General features: G+C 36.6%; 1 protein-coding gene across 6 annotated transcripts in view; it reads right to left on the reverse strand.

The window, feature by feature from the left end:
- Positions 1 to 374: 374 nt before the first annotated feature.
- SBF2 (SET binding factor 2) overlaps positions 375 to 25,617 on the reverse strand; it is a 259,930-nt gene continuing 234,687 nt past the window's right edge. For all 6 annotated transcript variants that reach the window (XM_071558954.1, XM_071558953.1, XM_071558956.1 and 3 more), the window contains 10 exons: positions 23,382 to 23,483; positions 22,027 to 22,212; positions 15,495 to 15,621; positions 14,333 to 14,460; positions 12,327 to 12,560; positions 7,581 to 7,685; positions 6,005 to 6,198; positions 5,501 to 5,588; positions 3,211 to 3,342; positions 375 to 2,948 (listed from right to left, as the gene is read on the reverse strand). In XM_071558954.1, coding sequence (XP_071415055.1) covers positions 2,850 to 2,948; positions 3,211 to 3,342; positions 5,501 to 5,588; positions 6,005 to 6,198; positions 7,581 to 7,685; positions 12,327 to 12,560; positions 14,333 to 14,460; positions 15,495 to 15,621; positions 22,027 to 22,212; positions 23,382 to 23,483 — 1,395 coding nt within the window. In that variant the 3' untranslated portion in view covers positions 375 to 2,849. The remainder of the gene's footprint in view (positions 2,949 to 3,210; positions 3,343 to 5,500; positions 5,589 to 6,004; positions 6,199 to 7,580; positions 7,686 to 12,326; positions 12,561 to 14,332; positions 14,461 to 15,494; positions 15,622 to 22,026; positions 22,213 to 23,381; positions 23,484 to 25,617) is intronic.

The raw sequence follows: 25,617 nt of genomic DNA on the forward strand, positions 1-25,617 counted from the left end.
GTTGTAATTCCCTTTTCTACAGTAGGAACATTATGATGGGAATAGTGGTATGACACACCAGAGGGAGCACGTTTGCCTCATCCCCAGCTCCTGGATGGGTTCCTTTTTCTGGAAAATTTTCATAGAACATGAAGATGAATCCCTTTGTACATTGAATTTTCCCCAGAGAAATTCTCAGTTCCTAATTCTCCCGAACACACAGGCAAACCCTGCAGCTCAGGCTAAGATAACCTCTCCACATTTTGTTTAAGTCTTTGAATCTTCATTTTGCACAGAAGAGACCCTGAGGGGCATTGCAAACTTCGTGTCTTCACACCAAGAGCCTACTTCTACTGTTCCCTTGTGTATTCCTTATACAAACACCACAAATATAATTTATCTCATTTCAGCTTTTATTGGGGTATTTTTAAGTTAAGTTGCTCAATTCCATTTTCCATCAATACAGACACTAAAAATTGAGATCAACATTTAAGGCAACATTAGCATCCATGCCAAGCTCAATATGCAAACCACATCATGGAAGCACCACCACAGCATCCCAGAATTGTCACAGGTCCCCCACCTCCGGCACACATTCCCTTTCCCTTTGGACTCTGCTACCCCACACTGCACGCAGGAACTCCATTTAGATGCACATTCTCAAGTAAGACCTTGCCATTTTTCAGGTTTTATTTCTTATGAACTGAATCATTTTTGCATAAAGTGATGTGAGTGAGAGACATCTCAGGGTGAAAGGACGCAGTTGACTCAATGCTGCGATACCACAGAGAATTCTTTTTTTAAAAATATATTTAAGATCATTATTCAGTGCCTTAGTATGAACTTTATATGTATTTAGCCTTTTAGTAAAGGCTATACATTGAGACTGGTTAGAATGATAACTTTGCTTTAAATTCTGATTTCTTCAGTGTTACTGTCGCCAAGTGTTCGAGTTAAGGATGCTCAAGTGCAACTTGGATGTAAGAATATTTACAAGTATACAAAAGACCACATGGTTTTTAATACACCCACTAGTCTTAGTACAGAGTAAATAAGGATTTGTCTTGTGCCCATGGAATATTTCCACACCTGGGTTTTGCTTTTTTTCTCTTTTACAGTAAAAGGAAAGGTTTTACTTTTCCTTAAGAAGTGTATTTATTACAAGATGGTTAGCATACATATATCACATAACATACAAGAGTTAAAATGAACTAGTTACAAAATAAGCAGTGGTATGTATATTTTCATATAACCTAAGAACATGATCAGTATTTTACAAAGTACATATAAAAGTACTTCATATACAAAGAAAAATACAAATGTGCAAACACCATTGTCACAGGTGGAAATTTGTCAATTGAAAAATGCTAGAAAAATCCTTCATATTTTTGTTTTGAAATTGCAAATGCATTAAAAACAGCTGCATTTCCTATTGTGTGTGGTGAGAAATCTAGGTTCCTTTCTGACAAAATACATTAGTTATAAAAAAATCCACAAAATTTAATAACTGAAAAATCTTGTAAGTATAGTCAGTTTGGTTAGGCTGACATTAAATTACAAGCACAACATCTGGAAAAAAGAGAAAATAGTGAATCATATATACAGACCTTTTGTAATATTAGTGTGCTATTTAACATATTAACATTTCAAAGTAAAAACAATGGCTTAATTACCTACATATTCTACTCAATGTCCTCACTGTTTGTAGACTGTAAAATTTCTACGAATTGGGGGGGCTATTAAAAATGTTTTGCCAAGATTTTAAGCAGAACAAACACAATTTCATCAGAAGTAAAAATCTATAAACAGTCTTCCAATTAATGTGCAAAAAAATGTTTAAAAAGTATCAAATCACAACACATCAAACTTGATTATGTACACATTTAATATCTGTAAATGTTGTTAACTAGCTAGTATTGTTCTGCTATAAATAACTTACTTCTGTCCTGCAAAATGTCTGCATTTTAAAGATTTCAGTGCAAGTGCTTGCTTCATTGTTTAGTGCATTATCATGTTCGTTATTTTTTATTTTACAGTGAGCAGAACAGCATATAAATTAACACATACAACTCACACATAAGAGATATTTCTTCTACTCAATTCCTGGTTTGTTGTTCTCCATTTCTCCTGGATAGTGTTGGCCAGTTTTTCTTTCATTTATCTCATTGTAATTGCAAACAGAATCTAAAATAAAAGTGCTGTGGTCCTCAGATAATGCCTAGAATCTGAAATTCCATAATGACCTTGCAGAAGCACTCAGCAGAGCACAAGATTAGAGAATGACCTGCACACTGAGAAGACACTTGAAAGTCTGGTATCAGGCAATTTCACTTTTTGGTTTTTAAAATATCCACTGTCTACAAACATTGGCAACCTGATATCTACGTCAGTGGACTCACAAGCTTAATTTATTTACTTGTTTGCTTGGTTTTAGGAGTTGTAGACATGTTCCCTCTTATTCCTGACTAGCTTGGAAATAAGAACATTCTGTTTAAAAACCTAAATAAAGTGAAAATACATTTCTTATTGGAGGGAAAATTTCTACAATTTCCTTCGGACAGGTTTCCTACCAGAAATGAGAAACCCGGGATTCGATGATAGTGCAAGTACAGCCCACTTTCATAGCTAAGAATTGTACTGAAGAAAGAGAAATTCAGGATAAACAGATTATTTATCCAAGTTCTCCCTGTAGAAAAAAATCGCAGTTACAGTGGTTATAATTATTAAACAGAAAAGGAACTTAACATATTTTGAACTTTTATGGCTGAAATGTAAGGAAGGCAGGTTGTCTGTCTGTAACATTCCAGAGCTCAGCTTCTTCCAGGAACAGGTGCTTTAAACGTGACTTTATCATGGAAAGCTTTTCCTTTCTAAGCATCTGAAATGCAGCTCTGGATCCTGTCCATCCATTGTTGAGCACTCTGTGCATCTTGGGCACAAAAATTATACACACGCTTATTTGTCTTCAACTGCAGGGGGAAAAAAGGACACAAAGACAGACAAGTCAACCCATGAAAACTTGCAAACTTTAAACTCTAACAATCAGTGTGCTAATTGGGGGTGAATGTAACATGTTGGAACTGTTGCTGCTGAGAGTGATGCTAGCACATAAAACCTTTTTGTCTCCAGCTGGTATGACAGCTTCTTCCCAGCTCACACCTTCCAACAGGACTGAAACAGTCGGTTAAACACACCAAGGAAGGAAACCAGGTAAAGATCAGATGTACTTACATCAAAGAAGGCTTTTTCACTGGCATGTTTTGGGGCTCCAATTGTTGGAGAAGCAGGAATCACAGTTTCTACTTCTGCAAGGTCTATGTGTCCCTTACAGCTCGTGTCCTCACCAGAGTCATAATATCGCAGCTGGACCACAAGAGACAAAAAATCCAAACATGCTGTTTAGACGCACCTTTCACTTTCCTTCCCTTTCCCTGGGTACAGCCTGGGGGCATGGAGTGGTAATGCTGGAAGGCACAAGTATTAGGACCCGAGCAGATGAGGGGAAAAGTATTTTGTCACCAGAGTTTCAAAGCAGAGAAGTCACAGATTGCTCGTGGGCCGAGGACGAGTGAAGCATGGACAGAACCTGGTCTGTAGGACTCAGCATTCCTTAGTTTGTGTAACAGAAACCATCTCTTCACTGCTCATTACATTCAAACTAACACAAAAGCTTTACTTCAACCTGGCATTAACAGAACACTTACTCTCTGTATTTCAACAATTTAAAGTGATCAGCAAAAATCCAAATGTAATTTTAGGTAATTATAAACTATGTAGAAAACTTACATTTTCCTATACTGCACATAGTGGTTGAATGAAGTCTGCTTTTTTTATCCTCCTTGCAAACATATTTTGAGTATCATTCACTCTGTAAAATGAGTTTTGCCATGCAAACAAGTTCCAAAAAAACCCCCAATAGAAAACCAAGAACTCCTCAACAAATTCCCATAAACCAATGCAAAACAGTAACACAAAACTTCACAGCAAAGGTTAAACAACAAAATTCCAGCTAAGATTGACCTGTATTATTCCTAAATCTGTGATATGCAGAAGGATATCTGGTTATACAAAAAATGTAGAAGTGTTTTTTTCTCCTGCAAAATGAACCTTTTCTCCTGTATATCAGGAAGAATAATTAGTCATCACATATGTTGGTATTTTACCCCACTAATCTAGAAATCCTTATTAGCATTTCAAAAGATGACTGTCTTTATCTAATTGCATGTTTTTAAGTGTATTGAGTACAATAAATCAATATTTTTAAACAAAAGCACACACAAGTCTCAAAGGTGACAACTCCCATTGCCTGGAATATTTGGCTCAAGATCAATGCCTCATGACTCAACATTATCTGAAATACACGAGACAACAAATTTCTGCTGCAGAATTCTGGCATATATTGTAAATTAGATAAGAAGTTTAGACCAACAGATCTGTGTGTTAGGTGCTCTTTGCTGTAACAAAGATTAGGTGGAATATTTATGAATAATTTTGCTACTAAATTTATGTGACTATGACTAGTCTAAAATACTCCTATATATGGTATCTGAAATGATTGTGCAGTCAAGAACTTGGCATTTCACAGCTTTTAGAAATACAGATTTGAGATGAAATTTTAATCCATTTTAAGTATTTTACAAAATGCAAACTCTTTTCAGAGAGATCTGTGTTCCTGTTCCCCATACTGGACAACAAGACATTCATACAGAGATTCCAGGTCAGGTTTCCTAAATAGAGGCTACAGAAAATCACTAAAAAGTCACGTGAGGAAAATGGATTTTTCTGCTGAAGCAATTCAGATCATGATTTTCCAGAGTACATAATGTCCTTTCATTTGCAAAGAAAAATGCTCATGGTAAAGCGATTAAGGAACAAAGAGGCTATAAAATACATGCTGAGCATACAATAACTCCCACAGAATCAAGAATGAATGCCTAAATTAAACTTCTCAGTTACAACATTACCTCTCAGCATCCCAACTGCACTCCAGGAGACACTTTCTAAGCTTTTCAATCCAGTTCAGAAAGAGTTTTCAGGTTTTTTTGAAACTAAAGAGGTCATATTAAAGGGCAAATTATGTTCACTGTTTAATTGCTTAATGATATTCTAGAGTTAGCGGTGCTTTAAAAAATTGCTTGTAGGGCTTGTGTACCACAAATCCCAGAAAATTCCCTCAGGCACTCCATGGTTTTTTTTGATCTTAGCTATGAAAAAGGAAAAAAATGTTTGAGCCCAAACATCAGTGCATGACTTCCAGTCCAAGAAGTCTTTCCATGATTATACACTAATTAGATATCACTCTTTAAAAAAAGCAAAATACTAACACCCCTCTGTCCATGTAGAATGGTGTATTAGCTACAAGATACACAAGATAAATGTAGACAGATCTAGAATGATGCAACACACAACATCTGAAAATAAGAATTACTAATATTGTTTGTGAAATCAACCCATACAAACCCAGTAAATAAAAAAGGAGCAAACTAATAATAAAAAAGCCCATTCTCTGAAAAGGTTTTACCTGATGTTTTGTCACATCCAGCACAAACCAGCGAGGTTTCCAACCTTTCAGTAGAGCTCCTCTCTTGTACAGCGTACCTTCGAAAGATCTGAGAGGTACAGAAAAGACAAATGGTATGAGAATTCATGACTTGAATACTGCTGATACACAAAGGCCACTAAGTGACTGCATACATATTCAAACACCTCTTCTACTGCAGTAAAACTAATCTGTTTTAAACCTGTAGTTTAGTTACTGGTACCTGATACACTGATAAATACCATTTCAGCTCTCTTGAAGGATTAAATGTACGGCTACAGTTTGCTTGTGCATCTGATGACAGGGAACACTGCTAAGAGACAGAGGCCCACCAATCAAGACAATTAAATGTAATCAAAACCACAAAGAAGGAGTAAGGTAGTCACAAAGCATTCTGTGCACATAAAAATTTCCTCTTTTCCTAAGGCAGAGATTTGTACCAATCTAATAAAACGTTCATAAATACTCCATGATTTTTCCATTTACCTATTTTCATCATTCTTTGATGTGAAATGATTGTATAACGTTGTTGTTCTTCTGTCTACTCCATTAGAGGGAGAGATGCTTGCACTCTGCTCCTCCCCCAGCCCACTGTCAGGTATTTCCAACAGAGACCTCTTTTGATAGGAATGCAGATTAGCTGGCATCATCCCTGAGGAGCCAGAGGGATGTTTCCGGAGCTGCAAGAGAAGACAATAAAAGACAAAAGGCAATGCAATGTGTCCTGTACTGTGAGACTGTCTCAGCGTTATACTGATAATACGTGGTACAACGCGGAAGTTGTGAATTATTATGAGGCCAAAAAAAGTCTTCTTAATACAAGTCAGTGTCTCCTTAGAGGGATGGCAATTCCATGCATTTCTTAAGCAGAAGGGTTCCCAAGTGTGAGAAATTACTATTTCAGAAAAGCCTCATATATTCCAGTGACATAACGTTGAACAATATTTCTCTTGCTTTCTCAGAAGCATCTAGAACTAATCGGATATTCGGATACAATAAATTTCCCTAATTTCATGGGGAAGGCAAGGAGGGAAGGAAAGGACTGCAGTTTCCAAGGCTTTCTATATAGATCCGTATCATTTTACTGGAATCTCAATAACCTGGAACAAGAGGGATCCCCAATGTGGTCTTAACCTAAATGACAGCATTCTACAGATAGAGTTCTTTGGGGTTCACCCCTAGCTACTGCTGTATCTGACAGTCCTTAAATAACAGCTAGGATGGGAGACTGACAACAGATACATTTATACTTGCATTTCATTTTCTCCTTCCAATTAAATTAAAAATACCCTCTGCTTTGCTAGAATAAAACTTCTGTCATCTTGACTTTGTCTGGGATATGAGGTGAATGTGAATGCCTGACAGACATAAAGCACAGTGCTTTCCTGACAGCAAATAACCAAGCAGTGCTGTGGACCAACCACTGCGTGGAGGGGGCAAATCTGAACAAACACAGGAGATGAAGGGTTAGGGTACAGTTTTGAGCTGGTAATTACAGTGCCAAGTTCATAAGGAAAGCTCACAAAAAGAAGTCTCTAGCATTATCCCTAGTGCACACAGATAGCAAAGAGGCAGCCTTTGACTTAGAAGTATCTGTATTGTCAGGTAATCTTTTTACCACAGCCAAGAACTGGAAACACAAGCATGAATACCTCCTACTTTTGCTTAGAAACTGTAATTCCATTTAGTCATGGAAATACCTTTACTCATCTCTGAAACTCTGTGATGTCCTTTTGGCTGCTTGCAGAAAGTGAGCTTTTTTGTACTTCAAAAATTTTTTAAATATATAAGATCACATATTTGTGTATTAGTGAAATGCTCACGCTCGTTTTATCTGTATGCCTTAATCTACTCTGGAAAACCAATTAGATAAATAGCACAAGCATAAATGTATTTTTCTACATGAAGAAATACAAAGCCAATATCATGGGTTAGAACAACATACTCAGTTTTTCAAAAGCAGTGTTTTACTCCAAGAAATACAACGACTTTGTCAGTGCCCCAGGTAGCCTATATAGCAGGAATGGGATTATTCTATTGGACAAGCTTGTTTACTACTTACATTGTCCTGTCTGGTGTCATCCTTCAGATTCATTTTGACCCTTTCCCACAAAAGCTGCCACCTTTCTGGGCTCTGATTTAATTTACTTTCCAACCTTTCGATTTCCTGAAACAAATAACAAGGGTTTCCTTAAGGATAAACATTTCTCACTGATCACTTCCTGGCAATCATTTTTATACAACCATCTTCTAGCCAATGTTTTTACGCAGTGACCCTTCTGACCATGCTGTCCAATGAAGTTCAAAAACCTCTGTCAAATGAGCTATAAACCGAAATCCACTGGACTCAGGAGTCCAAGGCAACCAAGTCCAGCACCAGCCCCATCACTCTCCCTGCATGCCCTGCAGGAATGGTTGGAGGAGCCACTGTGCTTTCAGTTCCCTGCTAGTTCTCCTGAACACAAAAAATTCAACATCAATTGTCCCAACAGAAACACAACAATGATAAGGACAGGCTGTATTTTATAAAAATATTTACAAAGAGCAAACTCTATGCTGTGACACCAACATTGTACATTGCCAATGTTAACATTTAGCCCTGGTTTATAAAATGTGATACAAAGCTGGAATAAAACAAGGAAATGAAACAGAAAGATTTATTCAATTTGGATGCCAAAATGTAACAACATGTTCCTGTTGTGGAACTTGGGAATATGACCTATGTTGATAACCTCTAGCTAGGGTTATTTCCTGTTAATAAGATAGTGCAAAGTTAAGTAAAAAGAGGCATTTTTATTAGTTTATGTTTACTTGTGAACACTCATTGATACATTTGTCATGACTTTGATGTTTGGTCCATATTCCTTGCCATGCTTCCTTTCTGCATCTTTACTTTCAACAACTGGATTGCTATGAAAATCTGATTATTAATGAAATAAAAATAAAAATTCAATTTTGCAAATTCAATTAAGTATTGATGATGGAATTAGAAATTGCCATAGGGCAGAGACTTCCTATGTTACATAGAAGCCAACTAAAATCCATGACATTTATTTTCAAAGTAGAGAAAGTAAGTCTCTACTTACTTCTATTCTACCTAATGATTAAAGTAGATTTCATAATATTCTCCAACTCCTACTGGCCTTTTTGATTGAAAAATTCTTCAGGAAATTGCTATTGATTGAAAGACAGAAAATTATTGTATTTTTAAAGTAAGAAAACATTTTGACCTTGAAATTAACTCCCAAACTAGATTTTGAACTCTTAAATGAAAATAAAATAGCCAATATTTGACAACGTAACAGGAACAAAATATTTCTATAACCTCTTCCTTGCTGAAGGTAAATTAGAAAACTCCAAAGTGAAATTAAATTTAAGAAATGTGGTTTAACAGCAAGAATCAAACCAGAAGTTTTAAGTTCTGGTAGACAAAAGCCACACAAGCCACATACACTCTCTTTCTGCTAAGAAATAAAACCAGAATAGTTTTGTTTGGAGTATCTTCGCAGGTAGATACAAAAATGAAGGAATGACGAACACAAGCCAGACTAAAGGCTTCTCTAGATTACTCGTTTCTCTTTCAAAGGACTGAATGTAAAATGCTTCTGAATGGCAGACATGAAACAGAATCACTTTACCACAGACTTTTTATGTTAAAGGCTTTCCAAATTGCTGCAAAAGGATGCAAGCTCCTTACTGCTAAAAGTTAGTCAGGTTTTAATCTGATAATTCTCTTTCTGCCCTAGTCCTGACTTCTGAGTACGAGTCTTTGCAGAATCTGGAAGTAACTGAAACCTGTTACTTAGCAACTGGGTCACATTCCTTCTTTTTGGCTCCACAGTGAGTAGTGCTTCCAGAACTTAAAATGAAAAACTTTCAACAATCTCCTCTATATAACTTGAAAAGTTAGGAATAAATTCTCCTTTAATAAACCCCATTTAAAAAAACATACATGGCAATAAATCACCAAGATTTACTCTTGCCCCTTCAGTTTTAAATTTTACTGAAAACATCGGATTTTTTTTCCTTCCCTGTGTGGAATGACTATTAGTAGATACATTTCCTTGAATGAAAAAAATCTTTAAATTCGTATCTCTAGCTCATCTGTTGCCCAGGTTTACAGGAGCATAAAAAGAAAGGTTGCAACAAATACAAATGTAAGGATATCCACTTCCTGCAATTAGCAGTTACAATCAATTAGCATTACCGTGCTTTTCAAAAGATGTGCTCAGTAACCTGCTTTGTAGTATCTGAATGGTAGAGACAGGAGAAAACTCTGCGGAAACCCCAGAACTATGGAGACTGATCCCCTTCTTTGTGACCTGAATGTGTTTGTGCACAAACAAACTAACCTGGACAAAGTGCTACACAGTGACTCTCCTGACTGTGACAAAGAACTCTCTTTGGGCTTGTTGGTATCGCCCCTTCAGCTCCCAGCCCGAAAGGCTGCTGAGACTGACCACAAACGGGAGGATGCTCAATGTGTATCCAGCCATCCAGATGGTGCCTCTGTCAAGTGCTCAGACTTGTGAGTGCAACAAGCTGTACGTGGCTAATTGTTCAGTATTTGCAATAGACTCTTTGGTTATGGTACAGTTCGATGGATCAGTTTCCTTGGCACATGACTGGAAGTTATAAAACAGCTCATAACCAGAAGTGCCATTTTTATTGTTCTGCTGGTTATTCACTGACCCCTTAGCCAGCTTTATTTCCTTACACTGTGTATTTACAGCACAGTGAATTGCAGGATCTGGCACCCTGAAGTGGCATCTCTGAGCCTGCCAGCCCCTCTCCAACAATCACCATCCAGTGCCAAGTGATGTGACCAACACACAGGTTCATCTCTGACAATTCTTGCAAGTACTGGAATCTGACCCACTCTTAACAGAAGAGCATCACATTCTACCATGAAAATTCTGATTAAGCCACTCAATAACTTCTCTGTTTCAGCTTTATATCCTGAAGAGCAGAATCTAGTTTTTGATTGAAAAATATCTTTAGAACAAACAAATTTGGGCTTATCATTATAAACTAAGTGAGAATCAATCTTCCCCAGTAATTTATGATGCTAAATATGGTCTCAGTTCAAACATTTTTTGGATACCAACACATTCTCAGTGGATTTATGATTAAAGAGAGGTCTTTCTCCTACATCAGCAATAGCCCTCAATTAACAACTTGTTTTAAAAGAAAGTTCACTTTGCTCTTTAAACTTAGAAGAGTATTTTTGTAACCTTTATACAACCTCTTCAAAGTTTTCCAAATGTTCTTTCCATTGCTATCTTTTATTACTATAATCTAATTCACAAATAATATTTAAACTCTATAAAACCTGACCCACATATCTTTAGAATAAAACATGGCTAGTTTCCCTGTTCTATGGCAGTTTCTCACAGTTGTGTATATGGATAGTTTGGCATCTACCCCAGGAAAAAACATAGAATATTGTTGCTGTTTTCCTGATGTCCTTCTGGCCTCCAGTTACCTGATATGAAAGCTCTCTGTATTGTGCTGAAGAATCCCTGATATGACCCCTGCTGACAGACTGTTCTTTCTTTGGATTTGTGAAGTTACAAGCCCAGAAAAGTCAAGGGGAGTTTTATAAGAGATGGCTTTTGTTTTGTAATTGGGCATTGTTCCTGTGTTTGATCAATCACAATTGAAAGGAATAGACCAAAAGAAATTTGAGGAATGTGCCAGAATAAAGCTAACTTTCTATCAAAAGCAAGTCTATCTTCAAGGACTCACATCCATTCAGAAACTTCCTGCAATAAGACTTTGTTGAAAATCCTCTTTGATTCAGGGGAATTCAGGAACCCACAGCATATCCTGATTTTCCAAGCATTGCAATATTAGGCTCAATAAACCCAGCTTTAGTATAAGGTGAAGGCTGCAAAGAGTTACCAAAATAAAAACCTGCACATCCTGATGTGTATCTGGATATGCATGTGGCTCCAAACAATGGCTCTGGGAAGTGAATAATGCCCTTGTCATTTTCCTGCACCATCAATTAAGGTGATAACCGAATGTTAGGACTGTTAATTTATTATAATCAACAAACAAACATTTAAGAGAAGACAGATGTTAAATCACTCAAAATAACTACAACAAATATCACGATAGTGGGATCATTTCATTCCAGTGAAGAAAGGACAAAACCTAAAGCAGCCTAAATGAGCCCAAACAAGAAAAAGCCAAAACCGAGCATCTATTTCAAGTACCTGAAGAATCTGAATTTATCAGTTTGGTTTAGTAAGTATGAATAAACTAAGAACAATCATGGAAAGCTTTTTTGAGAAATTTGGGCCAAGGTGCTCAGTTTATGTCTGTGTTAAAAATGAACAAGTGTCAGATTCTATTTTCTGATGATCTGTCTGGAGATCTGGGTCTCTGTTATTTTACCACAAATCTACTTTAAAATGAGTAGAAAGAGGTCAAGAAAGCAAGATTCAACATTTTTCCAAATGAATATAACAGTTCTTGCACTACTTACTAAAGGTAACCTAAAATTTTACTTCTTTAAAACAGACAGTGAAAAAATGAATCCATGGCTAGTTATTAACTATAATTGAAGTGCACTCCCAGAATAGTGTTCATTCAGAACAACATAAGCTTTGCAGGAAGTTGCATTAATTCCTAGAACAACCATCACTTCTCAAGATCCACCAGTCAGTTTTACTAAACACCTGTTTTGACATCTCTTATGGTCCTTTCAATAACATTATCTCTATAAGGTAATGAATAAAAAGTAAGTAAGAAATTCATGAGCATAAGAGAACTTTCTGTTCTGTGTAACACATGTACTTACATTTAAAAGGCTGGTGATGGCATCAGGTTGTATTTTTTTGACATCATCATAACATGGCCATACTATTTTCCTCTTTGTCTGGGGAAGTGAACCATCAGTCTGGTCAGCCTCCTCTGCAACACTGCACTTTGCAGGCACCATGGTCCAATCATAGGAAGGACCCGTAGCCAGAATCTCTTCTACATAATAATCCCACTTTTTGAGGCTGGACATATTTACATTTGGTTTCAGTGCCTATTTGAAACAAAGTATTATTATAATGACAGAAAGGAAGCCTTTGAATTTCAGACTTAAAATACCATACTTGCATTTCTAGATTACTCTAAATTGAAAAGTATATTGCATTGAGTGAGGAGTGCTGCAGTTTGCTAATCTGTTAATTGGTTCAGTCAGATCAAACCCTAACATTAATACTAGCTTTGGGAATCTATCGCTGACTTTTATCCTTTATTAAACTAGGTGCCTACCAAGAACTCTAATTCAACACAGGCGGTCAATCCCTTCAGTTTGTGCATCTGGTTAAAGACACAAAAGGCACTCAAGAGCAAACACCTTCATTTTTGTCTCAGCAGAAACCCCAAGATTCTCTTCCATCAGAGAAAGGAGACAGGCAGTGTAATGGAGGTGGATATGACCCTTGGAAAAACCACAGTAACATAAAGTAGGTAGCCAGAGATTTTAGATCTTTCAGAGCAGTTTAGAACAGATCATTTTGTATTAAAAATGTGAGGTTTTCCTTTTCTGTTATAAAATAAGGTACGAATTTCAGTTTGCATACACCTCACTTGAAAGGAATGACTGCTTCAAGTGAATGGGTAATTTTGAAGCCTGATGCTCAGTCATAATGACTAATTCTGTTATAATTGATTTTGCTACCCTGACACCATTTCATATGAGGAAAAATGTTTTCTTCATAAAAAGAGAAAGAAAACACTACCAAAGTATTGCAAGCTACTCCTGACTGCTTTACAGCAAAATGGACAGAGAACGCAGTGAACAAGCAGCCCAGCAAGCTCCAAATTCAACAGTGAAGGTCCTACGGAGAAAACAAATGTTTCTCTAAAACAAAGTCAGCTGAAGCACTTCCTATCCACTTTCTGTCTATTGAATGACATCCTCTTGCTTTATCCCTGGGCCATCCTGATCCACCATGTTATTCGGTGAGTACAAGTGTTGTGTGGGGGTTGACAGTGGCTGCACTGCTGACTGCAATAATGATCTGATGCAGACTGAAACCCCCTTAAAGAAAACACTATTTTTTAAAATTCTTTTTAAATTAGGGCAATCTATATAAGCAGATGTGAGTGCAAGGTATGCTAAAATAAAATTTGGTGAACAACTTGAGGCAAAAGGAACACCAACAAAAACACCAGTGGTGCCAAAGCAGGAGAGAGCAGCACAGGGATGAACATCTATGGGGCAGTGGACTGTAGGAACACCTTAAATCAGCCTTGTCTCCAGAACTGCAGTAAGAACAGCACCTTTTCTTGCAGCTCTGGACTGTCTTGACTTCTTTCCTGGCTACTGCAGAATGCTACAATGGTGAGTGTACTGTGAATTTGATGTAATTATTCAAGACACAGTCCAATCTAGCGGACATACATTATCATATGACATAGCAATATAGATAATGTGATTCAATCAGCTTGTTTTGAAGTGTATCCCATTAGGACTCTAAGCTCTGTTACCCTTAACTGTGGTTTGCACTATGTATGGTTTTTTCTTTTAAACAATACGTGAAAACATTAAGATAATTTTAATAATAATTTATATAATTAAGAAATCAAACAATTCTCATTTAGTTCTCCAGGATTCATAAAAGCATGTTCCGGAATTTGGCCTTTTAAATGTCATTTGCACGACTAGGATGACTGAGATTATCAGCCTATGAGATATTGCTCCAATCAATCAAGTAGGGTCAGTTTTGTCCACTGAATACTTAATTCAGTTCAGAACTAAGATATCACTCAGGATAACAAACCACCTGTACTGTAAAGAAATCATACCTCCATCTCAGCAGGGGCATAGAGGTAATTGAAGAAAATAGGGCTCCTTTTGTGCATCTTTTCAATGCATTCCCAAATACAAATTCCTTTTTTGGCATGTTTATCTCCTTTATCTTCAAACAATGTCCCTAGGGAAAACACGAGCAGCAAAAAGACAGCATTATGATAACAAATAACAAATGCTAAAGCTCAGCCTAAAGGAATTTCACACACTAAAGGGGTAGTCAAATCTACTATTAAATGCCACTGCAACAAGAAATTGTATTTGATGAAACAACTGCTGTGATTTCCAACCACAGCTCTTCAGGACTGTTATATTTGTAGACCTGCTCTGAAATTTACTGGGATACTTGAGGGTGTTTATAAACTGCAGATGTTCTGACTCTGCAGAGCACCAAGCCCACAATCCATAGTGGAAGGAATCATAAGAAGTCACTGACTCCAACTCTTTGCTTTTGTCAAGTTGAAGGTAAATAACAGAAATTAACTTTTTAATTGAAATAAAATGACTACCCAAATCTAGTCTGTCTCAAGATACAACAGTTTTTAAAAGTATTAAAACTGCCCAATTGCCCATGAGAACCAGCCCAGATGGCAGAGAAGTTCAGAGCATGTGTTTAGTGAACAAGTTCCAAGAACAGACTGAGCTGTGGTTGTGGTCTTATTAAAAGGGTAGACAAGGCCTTGGAACCTGTAAGGCTGTACATGACAGATGGAGCAAAAAAGAAAATAGAAAAAGAGAAACAGTGAAGAGAATGCACGAGAAAAAAGTGAGAGATAATAGATGGAAAGGCTTTTCTTTCTTGAAACTTAATGCACACACTAAAGGATTCCCAAGGACTTTGTTTCTGTTAAAGGAGGGTATTTAGTAGGGGAAACAGAACTATGTGGTTGAATTGCTAAAAAACCCTGAGGAATAGCACTAATTTCTTCCACTTTCTCTTAGTCCCATGAGTGGCATGGCTCAGGAATCACTGATGCAGAAAATTCTACATGTTCTTCACCTCCATTTTGCTTTTTATACCTGAAATGTAATTCATTACATCATCACCATGCAACTACTGGACCCCCTAAAACCAGGCAAAGCTTCTGTAAACCAAACGGAGCAGAAAAATACCAACAACTACAAAATCAATAAGCAGTAAACAAACATCACACATACCATGTTCTAGTCTTTCATAGTCTGAATCCAGAAGAAATGTTTTAAATCGATTTGATATGTGATGAAAAGCCAGAAACTTCAGATAATATTGATTGAACTCAAACTCTGTCGGGTATTGGTTATGAATCTAAAAAAAAATTAAAAAAAAAAAGGAAAAAATGTATATTGAGGTATAATACAAATATATATGTAAGAAATAATAAAGTGAAATGACAGCAAAATAATTCCCCTGTGAATGCTGAAAACAAATGGATCCATAGTCAAGTGTCACACAAATCCTTCTGACGTGTTGATTAAAAATATTTTAGAACTCATTAAATTCATGTATTGTCTATGCTGCAAAAACATGTCAGACAAGACAGAGTGTACTGTATAATAAGCAGCATTACACTCTGTACAAACCCCAGGATTCTTCAAAGGAATGAAAGAGGATAAAAATCTTCTGTGCTGACTCTTGAGACACCACGTAACTTCACAGGCAAAGATGCTACTCCTGGACGTGGCTGGACCCCAAGCTTTAAGTGGAAGGTTTTGCAGTGGATTTCTTGCTGCTGATCAGGCCCCCCTGCAGCAGACACGTACAGAGACAATGCTGCAAATGCTGTTCCACCCTCTGTTCCTGAAAGAGTGGATTTCTCACCCCCTTGCTAATCTACACCTATTTCTTACTTTTTAAAATTTGACCCAAAATATTACAGTATGAACACCCCCCTACTGAGGAGGTGCCTTGCCATTATTCTCTCAAAACTGTAAAAGCTGTGTAACACCTTCAGTTGTTCTCCTCATTAAGCTGGGTATCTGTCGAATTCAGGGAATGTCTCCAGCAGAATCAGGAGCAGAAATTTAAGAAAACTACACAGGAACATCAGAGTACAGCACTGTGAGATGGTTGGTTCTTCACAGCTGGTCCTCTTTAACATTACTGTAAAGACCCTGGTGTAAGATTTTAGGGAGGAAGTTTAATATTCATGGCAAAAGTTTTTAGCACTAGTTATTCATACTTGATACGCATATAAAATGAAAGATTCCAAAAATCTTGATGAGATATTGCTCAGAGAAACATCATGTGTTAATTTAAAATTTAAAAATTACTCTTCAAAAAAGTTTATGACTCCTGATCTTTATTTTCAAAATTAAACATGGCAATTAATGAAAATTCCTAATTACAATGGCAATAGGCACAGCTTGCAACTGAAAAAGAAACTGCTAATTGAATAGCTGCACATCAACCCTGTAAAATACCTTTAGTTCTGCAATCTTTTCATGACTTTTCTTTTTCACTTCCACCTCTCATTTTCCCATTCCATGTTTTCTGCCTAATCTCTTTTTATCAGTTACTCGATGGAGAAACAGGGCTTTTTTCAGTACTTAAGGGAACTTGTATTAAACTGCTTGAAGCTCCTTATGTTTAGATTCTCTCATAATCCAACCAGCTAAATAAAGGGAAAAAAGTGTTTAGCAAGGAAAGGTTGTCTACCAAAGGTACAACAGTGACAGGAACATCCCTTGAAAGGAGCTAAAAACACACCCACAGCATTTCAGTCAGAGAATTTGTTGTCACCATATCTCAGTATTAGCTCAGGGCTAGGCATTAAAAATGCTAAGATCCTTTAAGACATCTCAGTACAATAAACCCACACTGATTTTATCCCCACTTCTCCCTTCATATAAATCTCTACAATCCTGCACTGATTTGTTAGAACAAGTTAAGCAGAATTTTTTCTATAATAAATTCAAGGCTTCAACTTCATAGACAAAGTAACTTTTTAGTTCTCTTTATTAAAAAAGTTTTTCTGCCACATATTAAAATGTAATTCAAGTACACTAATTCTGTTCAAAAATTACTATTGACCAGAAATGCAAAAATATGTGTATGCATTTGAAACACATTCATACACACACCTAAGTACTTCAGTACACATTTTCTCCCTGTGTTAGGACAAGTTTTCTTTAAAATACTGTCCGAAGGAAGGGTGACCTCCTGCTATTTGACATGATTTATATGGGGTCTTAATTTCTACTTATGGTCCAGTAATTATTTTAATACATATACGAGTTACAAGAATGAGCTCCTTGTAAAATCCTATCATGGATCCAAGTGTTGTGGGTGATCCCACTTCTGAGCTTTCTGGAACTAGAAGGAACTAGAAGTTATTATAATATAATTTACTTTTTAAGAGAAAACAATTATACGTTTCTTTCATAAGGGTAAATAATGTAGTAATTGATACTGTCTGTGTTTTAATGGCTGTGGCTGATTTCAGCACACTTGGAGATGGGAAAGATACCACAATTAAGTGAAGTGAATATATTACTGATGATTTGTTTAGCTGCAGTGCATTTTGAAAAACATAAGATGTGGCCAAGCTGTCAGGGATCAAACCTGTTGATAAAATAAAGCTCCAGCATCAGACATGATAAATTAGAAATTTAACATAGGAGAAAATTACTGTGTTAAGCAACTAAAAAAACAACACAAAAGAGATCTTTTTATTGCTGTAGGAAAAACAACCACTTAGGCTGAGAGTAAACATAGATAATTATCTGATAATTCTATGGTGGCATTTCAGATAATTCCGTGATTTTAAGGAATATGCTCAATTTTACATGTAAATTACATGCAATCTTTTATACTTTACAATTCAACACATACTGGTTTTTCTAAGATTAATCTTTGTGCTATTTCAGTTAATTCATTGATTTTATGGGATATGCTCAAAATTTGCATGTAAATAAGAAGCAAAGTTTTATACTTTATAATTTCAACACTTGCCACCTAGAAAGATAAGTCTACAGGGACAGGGTAACTGCAGTATCTTTTAAAATGCTTAATCTCCATAATATATGAACATCTAAAACCTGATCAGACCTATTGGTGTTTCCAATATGATGAGAAAATACCAGTGTTTCAGAGTTCTTTTTAAAACCACCATGTTCCCCCTGAAGTATCTCCTAAATGTATATAATAATCTTACACGTTTATCAGCCTTCTTTAGTTTTCCAGTGCTTCTACCAGCCTTTCTTAGTTTTCCAATACATTTTGGTTTTTTAAATCGCATTATATATCAATATTTACTTTGTATAAATGAGAAATATAATACTCCAAATGTCCTGCGCCAGTAATCACTCCGAGGCTACTCCTGCAAAGACTGGAATATCTGAACTGCATCTACCATGGGAGTAGCACACTCACCTCCTCTTACACAGGGTGCTGCAACAGAGCTCCTTATTGGGCTTAAAAGAAGTCAGCTCAAGAAACTCATCCTGTTTTAATTATACTTAATAAATTACCAAATAGATACGGAAGAAAAATAAGAAAAGCTTCCTCACTGACATCACTTGCATAAACTCAGTCTCCTTAGAAGCAGAGAAAGAATGTGCCAGATGCTGCTATTGTGAAAGACTGATTTTGCATTAATAACTCAGCTGACACCTGGAGATATTGGCATAAACAATGACTTTTTATACGATGATGCAGTTCTAATTTAGGAATCACTGCTTCATTTGTTTTCTCTGTATCTTTAGTTTAACCCATGACATTTGATGCATGTAATGGCTCTGTGGTAACTTTCTGACTGCATCTCATCTATGCAGACTAATGGTTAAAACAAATGTTTATTTTCTATTAATAGGCAATTTAGAAAAACTGATCACAATATATTGCACTTCAGGGTCAAACTGCAATCTTAACTGGATTCTGTAGTTGTCTAACAAGTTTCACAGAAACCAATGAAACTTAACAAAAATTTTCAACTACAGATGTTGACTAGATTTATTTTTTACAGTAAATTCCTATGAAATTTCAACCATTAACTTGACTTCAGAATAATTTCCCAAGAATTTACATCCATGTAGTTACAACTCGGTAAGTCAACACCAGGCCATTAGGAGTTAGAAGACTAATCTTCCTAAGTTTGGTTCTAGAAAACTTACTCAGAATTGCATTTTCAATGGGATTTTAAGTCACTTACCTTACAGATTTTTTCCTAATAACAAACTAGTCTATGTTATTCATATTGCACTGATTATGCAGTAAAGCTGTGTTCCCATGCCGTGTCTTGGATAAAGGTAACACTGGGTAAAAAGATTATAACCCCTACACAGCCTCATCTTTCCTCATCTAAAGTTACTGCCTCCTTCAGATTGACCTGCTGAACTGCTTCCAGTGGTCTTTCCTACTGAATCTTGTCTCTTGTTTGGGCTGGGAAAGACAGGCAGGTCCATGGGAAGCCCCCAGCGAACAGCCTGGAAGGGTGGCAGCTCCACCAGGGCAGCAGTGATGAACAGCTCCAGATGGGCTGCAGGAGGGAACCCTCCCACTGACCCAGCTGCAGCCAGGGCATGTGGACACCGCCCAAACTACAGACCAGAAAATACAGATCTCTCTGTAAAATGGATCTGTTAACAACATGTACACTTCCTAAGGCCTCGGGAAGATAGAGTAGAGTCAGATATCTGGTGACATGCACCAGCACTGCTATCTGAGATGAACTGCAAAGGCAGGGCTCTTCTATTTCCCTGACACATTCACATTTTGACTAGCAGTATTTTAGGCACCTTGCAGTCTGAGGCAAAATCATACCTGACAGTTGATAACATCAGGGATATACCCCACTTTACATTTCACCTTAACTTTTAAAGGTGGGATCATTATAATCTACTATTCCATGTTTCTAGAGCTGCAGACTGGGTTAAACATAACTTGGAGAAAAAAACAAGAATTCTGCCATGAAGAAAATATGGTATATTGTATTTCTTGACAATAAACCAAACCCCTTGAATTTAATTTTTACCTTTGTTCTAGATAACCCATTTGTTTTCAAAGTTGGTGCAATCTCTGGACTTGAGAAAAAACCCACCATACAGGTATGCGTGGATAATTTCCTTGCTTTTCTTTATGCCAGCTTTCTAAGATTTATGACAGTAGAACTGGAGCAGAGTGTTTTCAGGGTCAGAAAGGATGTAGGCATCAACAAATGGGAAGGGGAGATGCTGGAGGGTTACACTTCTAAATGACACCACTGGTTAAAATCAAATGTAGGTTCACTCCATTCTACTAATAGATGGAGTTAGCAATCAGCTAATTTAAGCTTAGAGAAGACACCTGACAACCAAAATGAATGATTTACAAACAGAATTGAATGAACCACCAGGCAGATGTGTTTCAGTGTTGGAAGACATGGCTATTTTGTCCTGTTGTAGCCATTGCAACCAAGAATATGTTTTTTTCCACTTCAGAAAAGGAGCAATAACCCTAAGCCTATTGTAAGAAATAGTTCGTGTGACAACTGGGCAGATTAACTTATTTGAATGAAAAATGCAGTACTGATTCTCTGTAGAGAAATCTCCCTATTTTAAATAAAAATAAAACCTGAGGACCACAATCACTGGGAAAGAGATTGATGGAACAGGAGATGTGACAAATACTTCTAAGGTTTCCTTAAGTGGAATGCTGTAAGAATCAATCCAAATTCCAAGGATATGATTTATTAATTTCTAAGACAGCAATAATGATGACTGTTGGTGTTTAACACTGGGATGCAAAGTTTTTCTTTTCTGTAACATGGTCTTACAAGCTCATTCATTATCAGTCTGACAGATATCTGAAGATTGTTTTTCATTGGTTTAGCAATTTATTTAATCTGTGGAGTTTGCTACACATAGCAGAGTTAAGTCTACTTGCTGACCCCTCTTTCAGGGTCTACTTCATGCAAGTACTCACTCTGCATGTGTGTTCCCAGTAAGAAGGCTGGTGCTTTAACAGTTATCTTCTGTGGGACAAAGTCATCCATAAGTGTTAATGTAGGTGAATAATGTCACGGAGACTTTCAGCTTTTCCAGTGAGAAAAATGAGAGAAGTGGGAAAAGAAGGACATGCACACAGGAACTATGCAAGCACCTGTCTTGTGTTTGCATACACAAACTCTGCAGAGAATTTACATCTACTGGTTTCAGATGAAGGAAAGGACGGACTTCAGAATGAACCTGAAATGAGTATAATATTCTTAAACTCTTCCTACACAACACAATTGTTGGTGTCCCTCTTCTTCTGAACAGGTACCACATATATATCTATCTCAGGCCCCCTGGTTTATGGCTGAAATCGTTTCCAGAACTGATGAAGTTCAAGGCCTCTTCAAGGCTCATCATCAGGCACAAGGAATTAAAAGCTGTCTAGTCACTGTACCAAAAATCAGTCAATTCCTTTTTCTGAAGTTCTCTAGACTCCCAAAAGGCAGTCTTAGCTTAAAAAACCTTCTGTTTGACATCTCTACATAAATGACATTAATGGATCCATACTGCCAACCATCCTTCTTACTCAGCTCTGTGTGGATGGGTCAGTCTCTGCTGGACACCCATTCCAGCTCCTCTTGAGGTGAAATCCATTCACTGCAATAAACCCTAGAGAAGCTAGAGATGGACATTACTAGCCTTCCCTCAAACTCCTATCTACAATACCTGAAATACTGGCATAGACACATTTCTTTATGAATCCTTCTTGTAAATTAGAGTTAGATAGAGACTGACTTACCTGATGCACGCAGTCTAAGAACTGTAAGAAAACAGGAGCAAATCCACTACCCTGACAATTGAGAGTCAGATTACTGCGCTGACTGAACTTATGACCAAAAGAGAGCCACTCCTTTTCCACCAGCATTCGGAAGCCTTCAAGGGTCCTATAGAAGGGATCACTGAGTAACTGCACCAGAGACACCACCTAGATCACAAGACAGGATATATGGTGTTGTGAGTGACAGAAGTAAGGAGAACCCTTCAGTAAATGAATATAAACATTGAATAATCTGTTTATTGTTCAAGAGAACAACAGTTTTCACATAAACTCAAAGACGAGTATTCTATCACATACATTAAGTGGGGTTTTTTATAAAACAAGCCAAATAATATGTCACATGAAAAAGCTTCAACTTAAATTGAGGTTTTATAACATCTGTAAAAGTCAAACCTAAGCAACTACAGGCTTGGGAAGTCATTACAATGATTACTACAATTAAATTATATTTGAAATAAAACCACTTTTATCTTAACCATTTTAAAGACAGTATCTGCTACCTCAGCAAAGAAAGCATTAAATAATTGGTCCTGAGATTGACTTTAGAGTTTCTGCAGTGTTGCCATGCTATGGTGATTACCAGCCAACTTCAGTCTGCTTTTATAAGCAGCATTTCAGGAGACTTCAAGATATGGCACAGACTTCCAGCTATGTATCTCCGCTTCTCTATTCTTCATTGTTTGATCCTCATTCCAATAATTCTGTTAACATTCTTTTGTTGGTTTGTTTACCTGGTATTAGGATTCTGGCTGCATATGAAGTTTTTATTTACAGAATGATTGATATCTGTGTTTATCTTTTGAATTATGAAATGACTGCATGGACACAATGCATCTATTAAATGAGGCAGCGGGTCTTCATTCACCTGATTTGTAGTTTGTGGTGATCTGTCCTTGCAGAGGTGTTACAGTCCTTTTGGCACAAATTCAGTTTTCTCCCTCCTAACTTCATTTACAAAGTGAATGGAACAGAATGAATTTCTTTTGTGTTTATAGTGCAGTGTGTTTATAAACACAAATGAGCAGTTGTGGCTATTTTTAGCTTTCATTCTTACATATGGCCAGGTGCAGGAAGACAGGTTTTATATCCAAGCCTTAGAACTGTAAAGTTCATCAAGACCTTTGGAACAAATTCATTTTAAGGAACTATTTCATGGTGTAAATTGCAAATGAATGCAAGGATTCATGCATTCCAGTTTCTACTCTGCTGCCAGAACACAAATTTATTAATGTTATACCAAAGTATCTGTCATTTATGTAAAACAGTATTGCTTTTTCTTAATATTTAGCTATTTCAAGGTTTTAATAGCAACTTACTTGTGCAGTAATATCCCAGCCATCTTCCAAACAAACCATAACAGAAGAACCATTTTCCAGGAGTTCAGAGATGATCACACCCAGCTGCATTATCCTGTGAAGCTATAAAGTATTAGGGATGAGTAACACACTCAAGCACGTAACAAATTTCTAGATAATATCAATAACCAGAATCTTTCAGTATTTAATAATTAAAAAGGTGTCCTGAGATTTACATATAGCACAGAGAAATACATTCATGCAATTGATTAGACAACAATAAAATGTAACAGTCTAAGAATTTCCATCTGAACTACAATAAAACTAAGGAAATTTTTTAAGATAGGAACTTAAACTATTAAAGCCAATGAGTACTGTAATAAAATAGCTGTCATAAAAAGGAGAATGGGAACAACACAGCTGACAGATTTACTGTAGAGAAATTCCATCCTGGGCTTAACACTCAAATAATTTCCTGTGAAATCTTAAGGTTCCATAAAGTACTAAGTACTTTGATGGAAACCCCATGTAAGATATTTAAAGGATAATACTTTTTGTCCTCAATCCTGGATGTTGGCAATTAATGAATTGAAGAATAATAACAACAACATTGCTAATAATCAAACCATAAATGTTAAAAATAGACCCAGAAATAGTTTAGATAGTTGGGCAGACAGGCTAGAATATATGGAAAGAAGAGATTAATTATTTGATTAAAAAAATTCAGGTGAATCTCAGCAATTTTATTTTACTATGAGACTTCACATTATTATTACAAAAAGGAAAATCTACATGATGTTTCTACCTTTTTTGTCATACTACAACAGCACTCCTGGCGAACAACATAAGAGATAACACGTAGCAATTCAGTTTTTTACAGATCTTTGTGGAGCACTGAATATAACCAACCAATAGAAGTAGTAGGAAAGATGAAAGCCTTAAAGAAGGAAGAAAACAGTATAGGAAGATAAATAAAAGATGGCAAGGAACATCTAAGACCACTTAGGCAAGAAAAAAAGTAAGTTCAGAAAGGACAGAGGGTACAGGAAAGTGAGAAGAAAATTAAACTGGAGAAAATAAGATGGAAAAAGATCAATGAAACAAATAGCTAACCCTAGAAAATTCATCCTTCTTTAGGGCAGTCTGATTTTTTCCTCTTAAAAGAACACCAATCTGATGAATATTATCATGGACATTGTGATGGAAGAACCTTGACTCTGAGCATTCAAACAGCCATTATTTAGATAAAAAGAAACCCTAAGCAATTTTTCCTTCAATTTGTTATAGAAAAACATTGAAAAAAACACCACTTTTAAGACCAAGCAGCTTGTTTATTGTTCTATACTTTCTCAGGCAGTAGAATAGGAGAAAGGCTGTTTTTACCTATCCTTAATGAAGAAACTGATATGCAATCTGGTTATGCAGAGTCAGTCTTAAAAATGCAAACCACTCGTTTCTATAATTTGTATTCACATTTTTTCTTACATATTCACATACTCATAAAGAGACAGTTAGTCATTACAGTGTTAAAATCAGTAACGTTAAACTTCCATTGCCCAGAAGAGGAAAACACAATACAATAAAAACACATTTCCAAGATGACAGATCTATGTTCTTACACAGGAATAGCAAAAATGTGCCAAATCAGTCATAAATTAACTTTATCACATAAGTCACATATGAGATGATTTAAAGCAGAGAGATGTGGTTTAAATGTCACACAGTTAGTGTGTGACATGATCTAGTCCTGAGCAAAGAGTGATGCACTCAGTGCAAAGAGTGATCCTCTCAAATATGCCAAAAGAGTAACTCCAGTGTTATCTCTCCTTGATTTCTCTGCTGCTACATGCACGTTTATTTCATCAAATGACATTCAGTTCACTTATCTGCACATATCAACTTGCTCAACAACTCTGCAAGTGAAAATGTTCACACAGTGAGGGAGTCGTGTCTTCACACTCTTCCCACCTCTGCCCTTCCTGAAAATCCTGGTGGGCAGACACAGCCATGAGCAGCTCCTGGGCGCTCTCCACAGAGGGGTCCCACCTCAGGGAAGAAGTTAAGCCACTTGTTGCACTGGAGCACATTTCAACCAGGAGTGCATTTTCGAATGTGTAATTACTGAAATGACTGTGTTGCTCACATGTATTTCTTCTTTAGGAAATCAGCACAAAAAAATCTGTTTTCTGTGATTAATTGCATTTGAGAATATATGCAGCCGTGGGTTCCAAACATAACAAGCAACTGTTACAAAACA

The sequence above is a fragment of the Pithys albifrons genome, chromosome 6 (assembly GCF_047495875.1).
Source record: "Pithys albifrons albifrons isolate INPA30051 chromosome 6, PitAlb_v1, whole genome shotgun sequence".
Classification (NCBI taxonomy): Eukaryota; Metazoa; Chordata; class Aves; order Passeriformes; family Thamnophilidae; genus Pithys; species Pithys albifrons.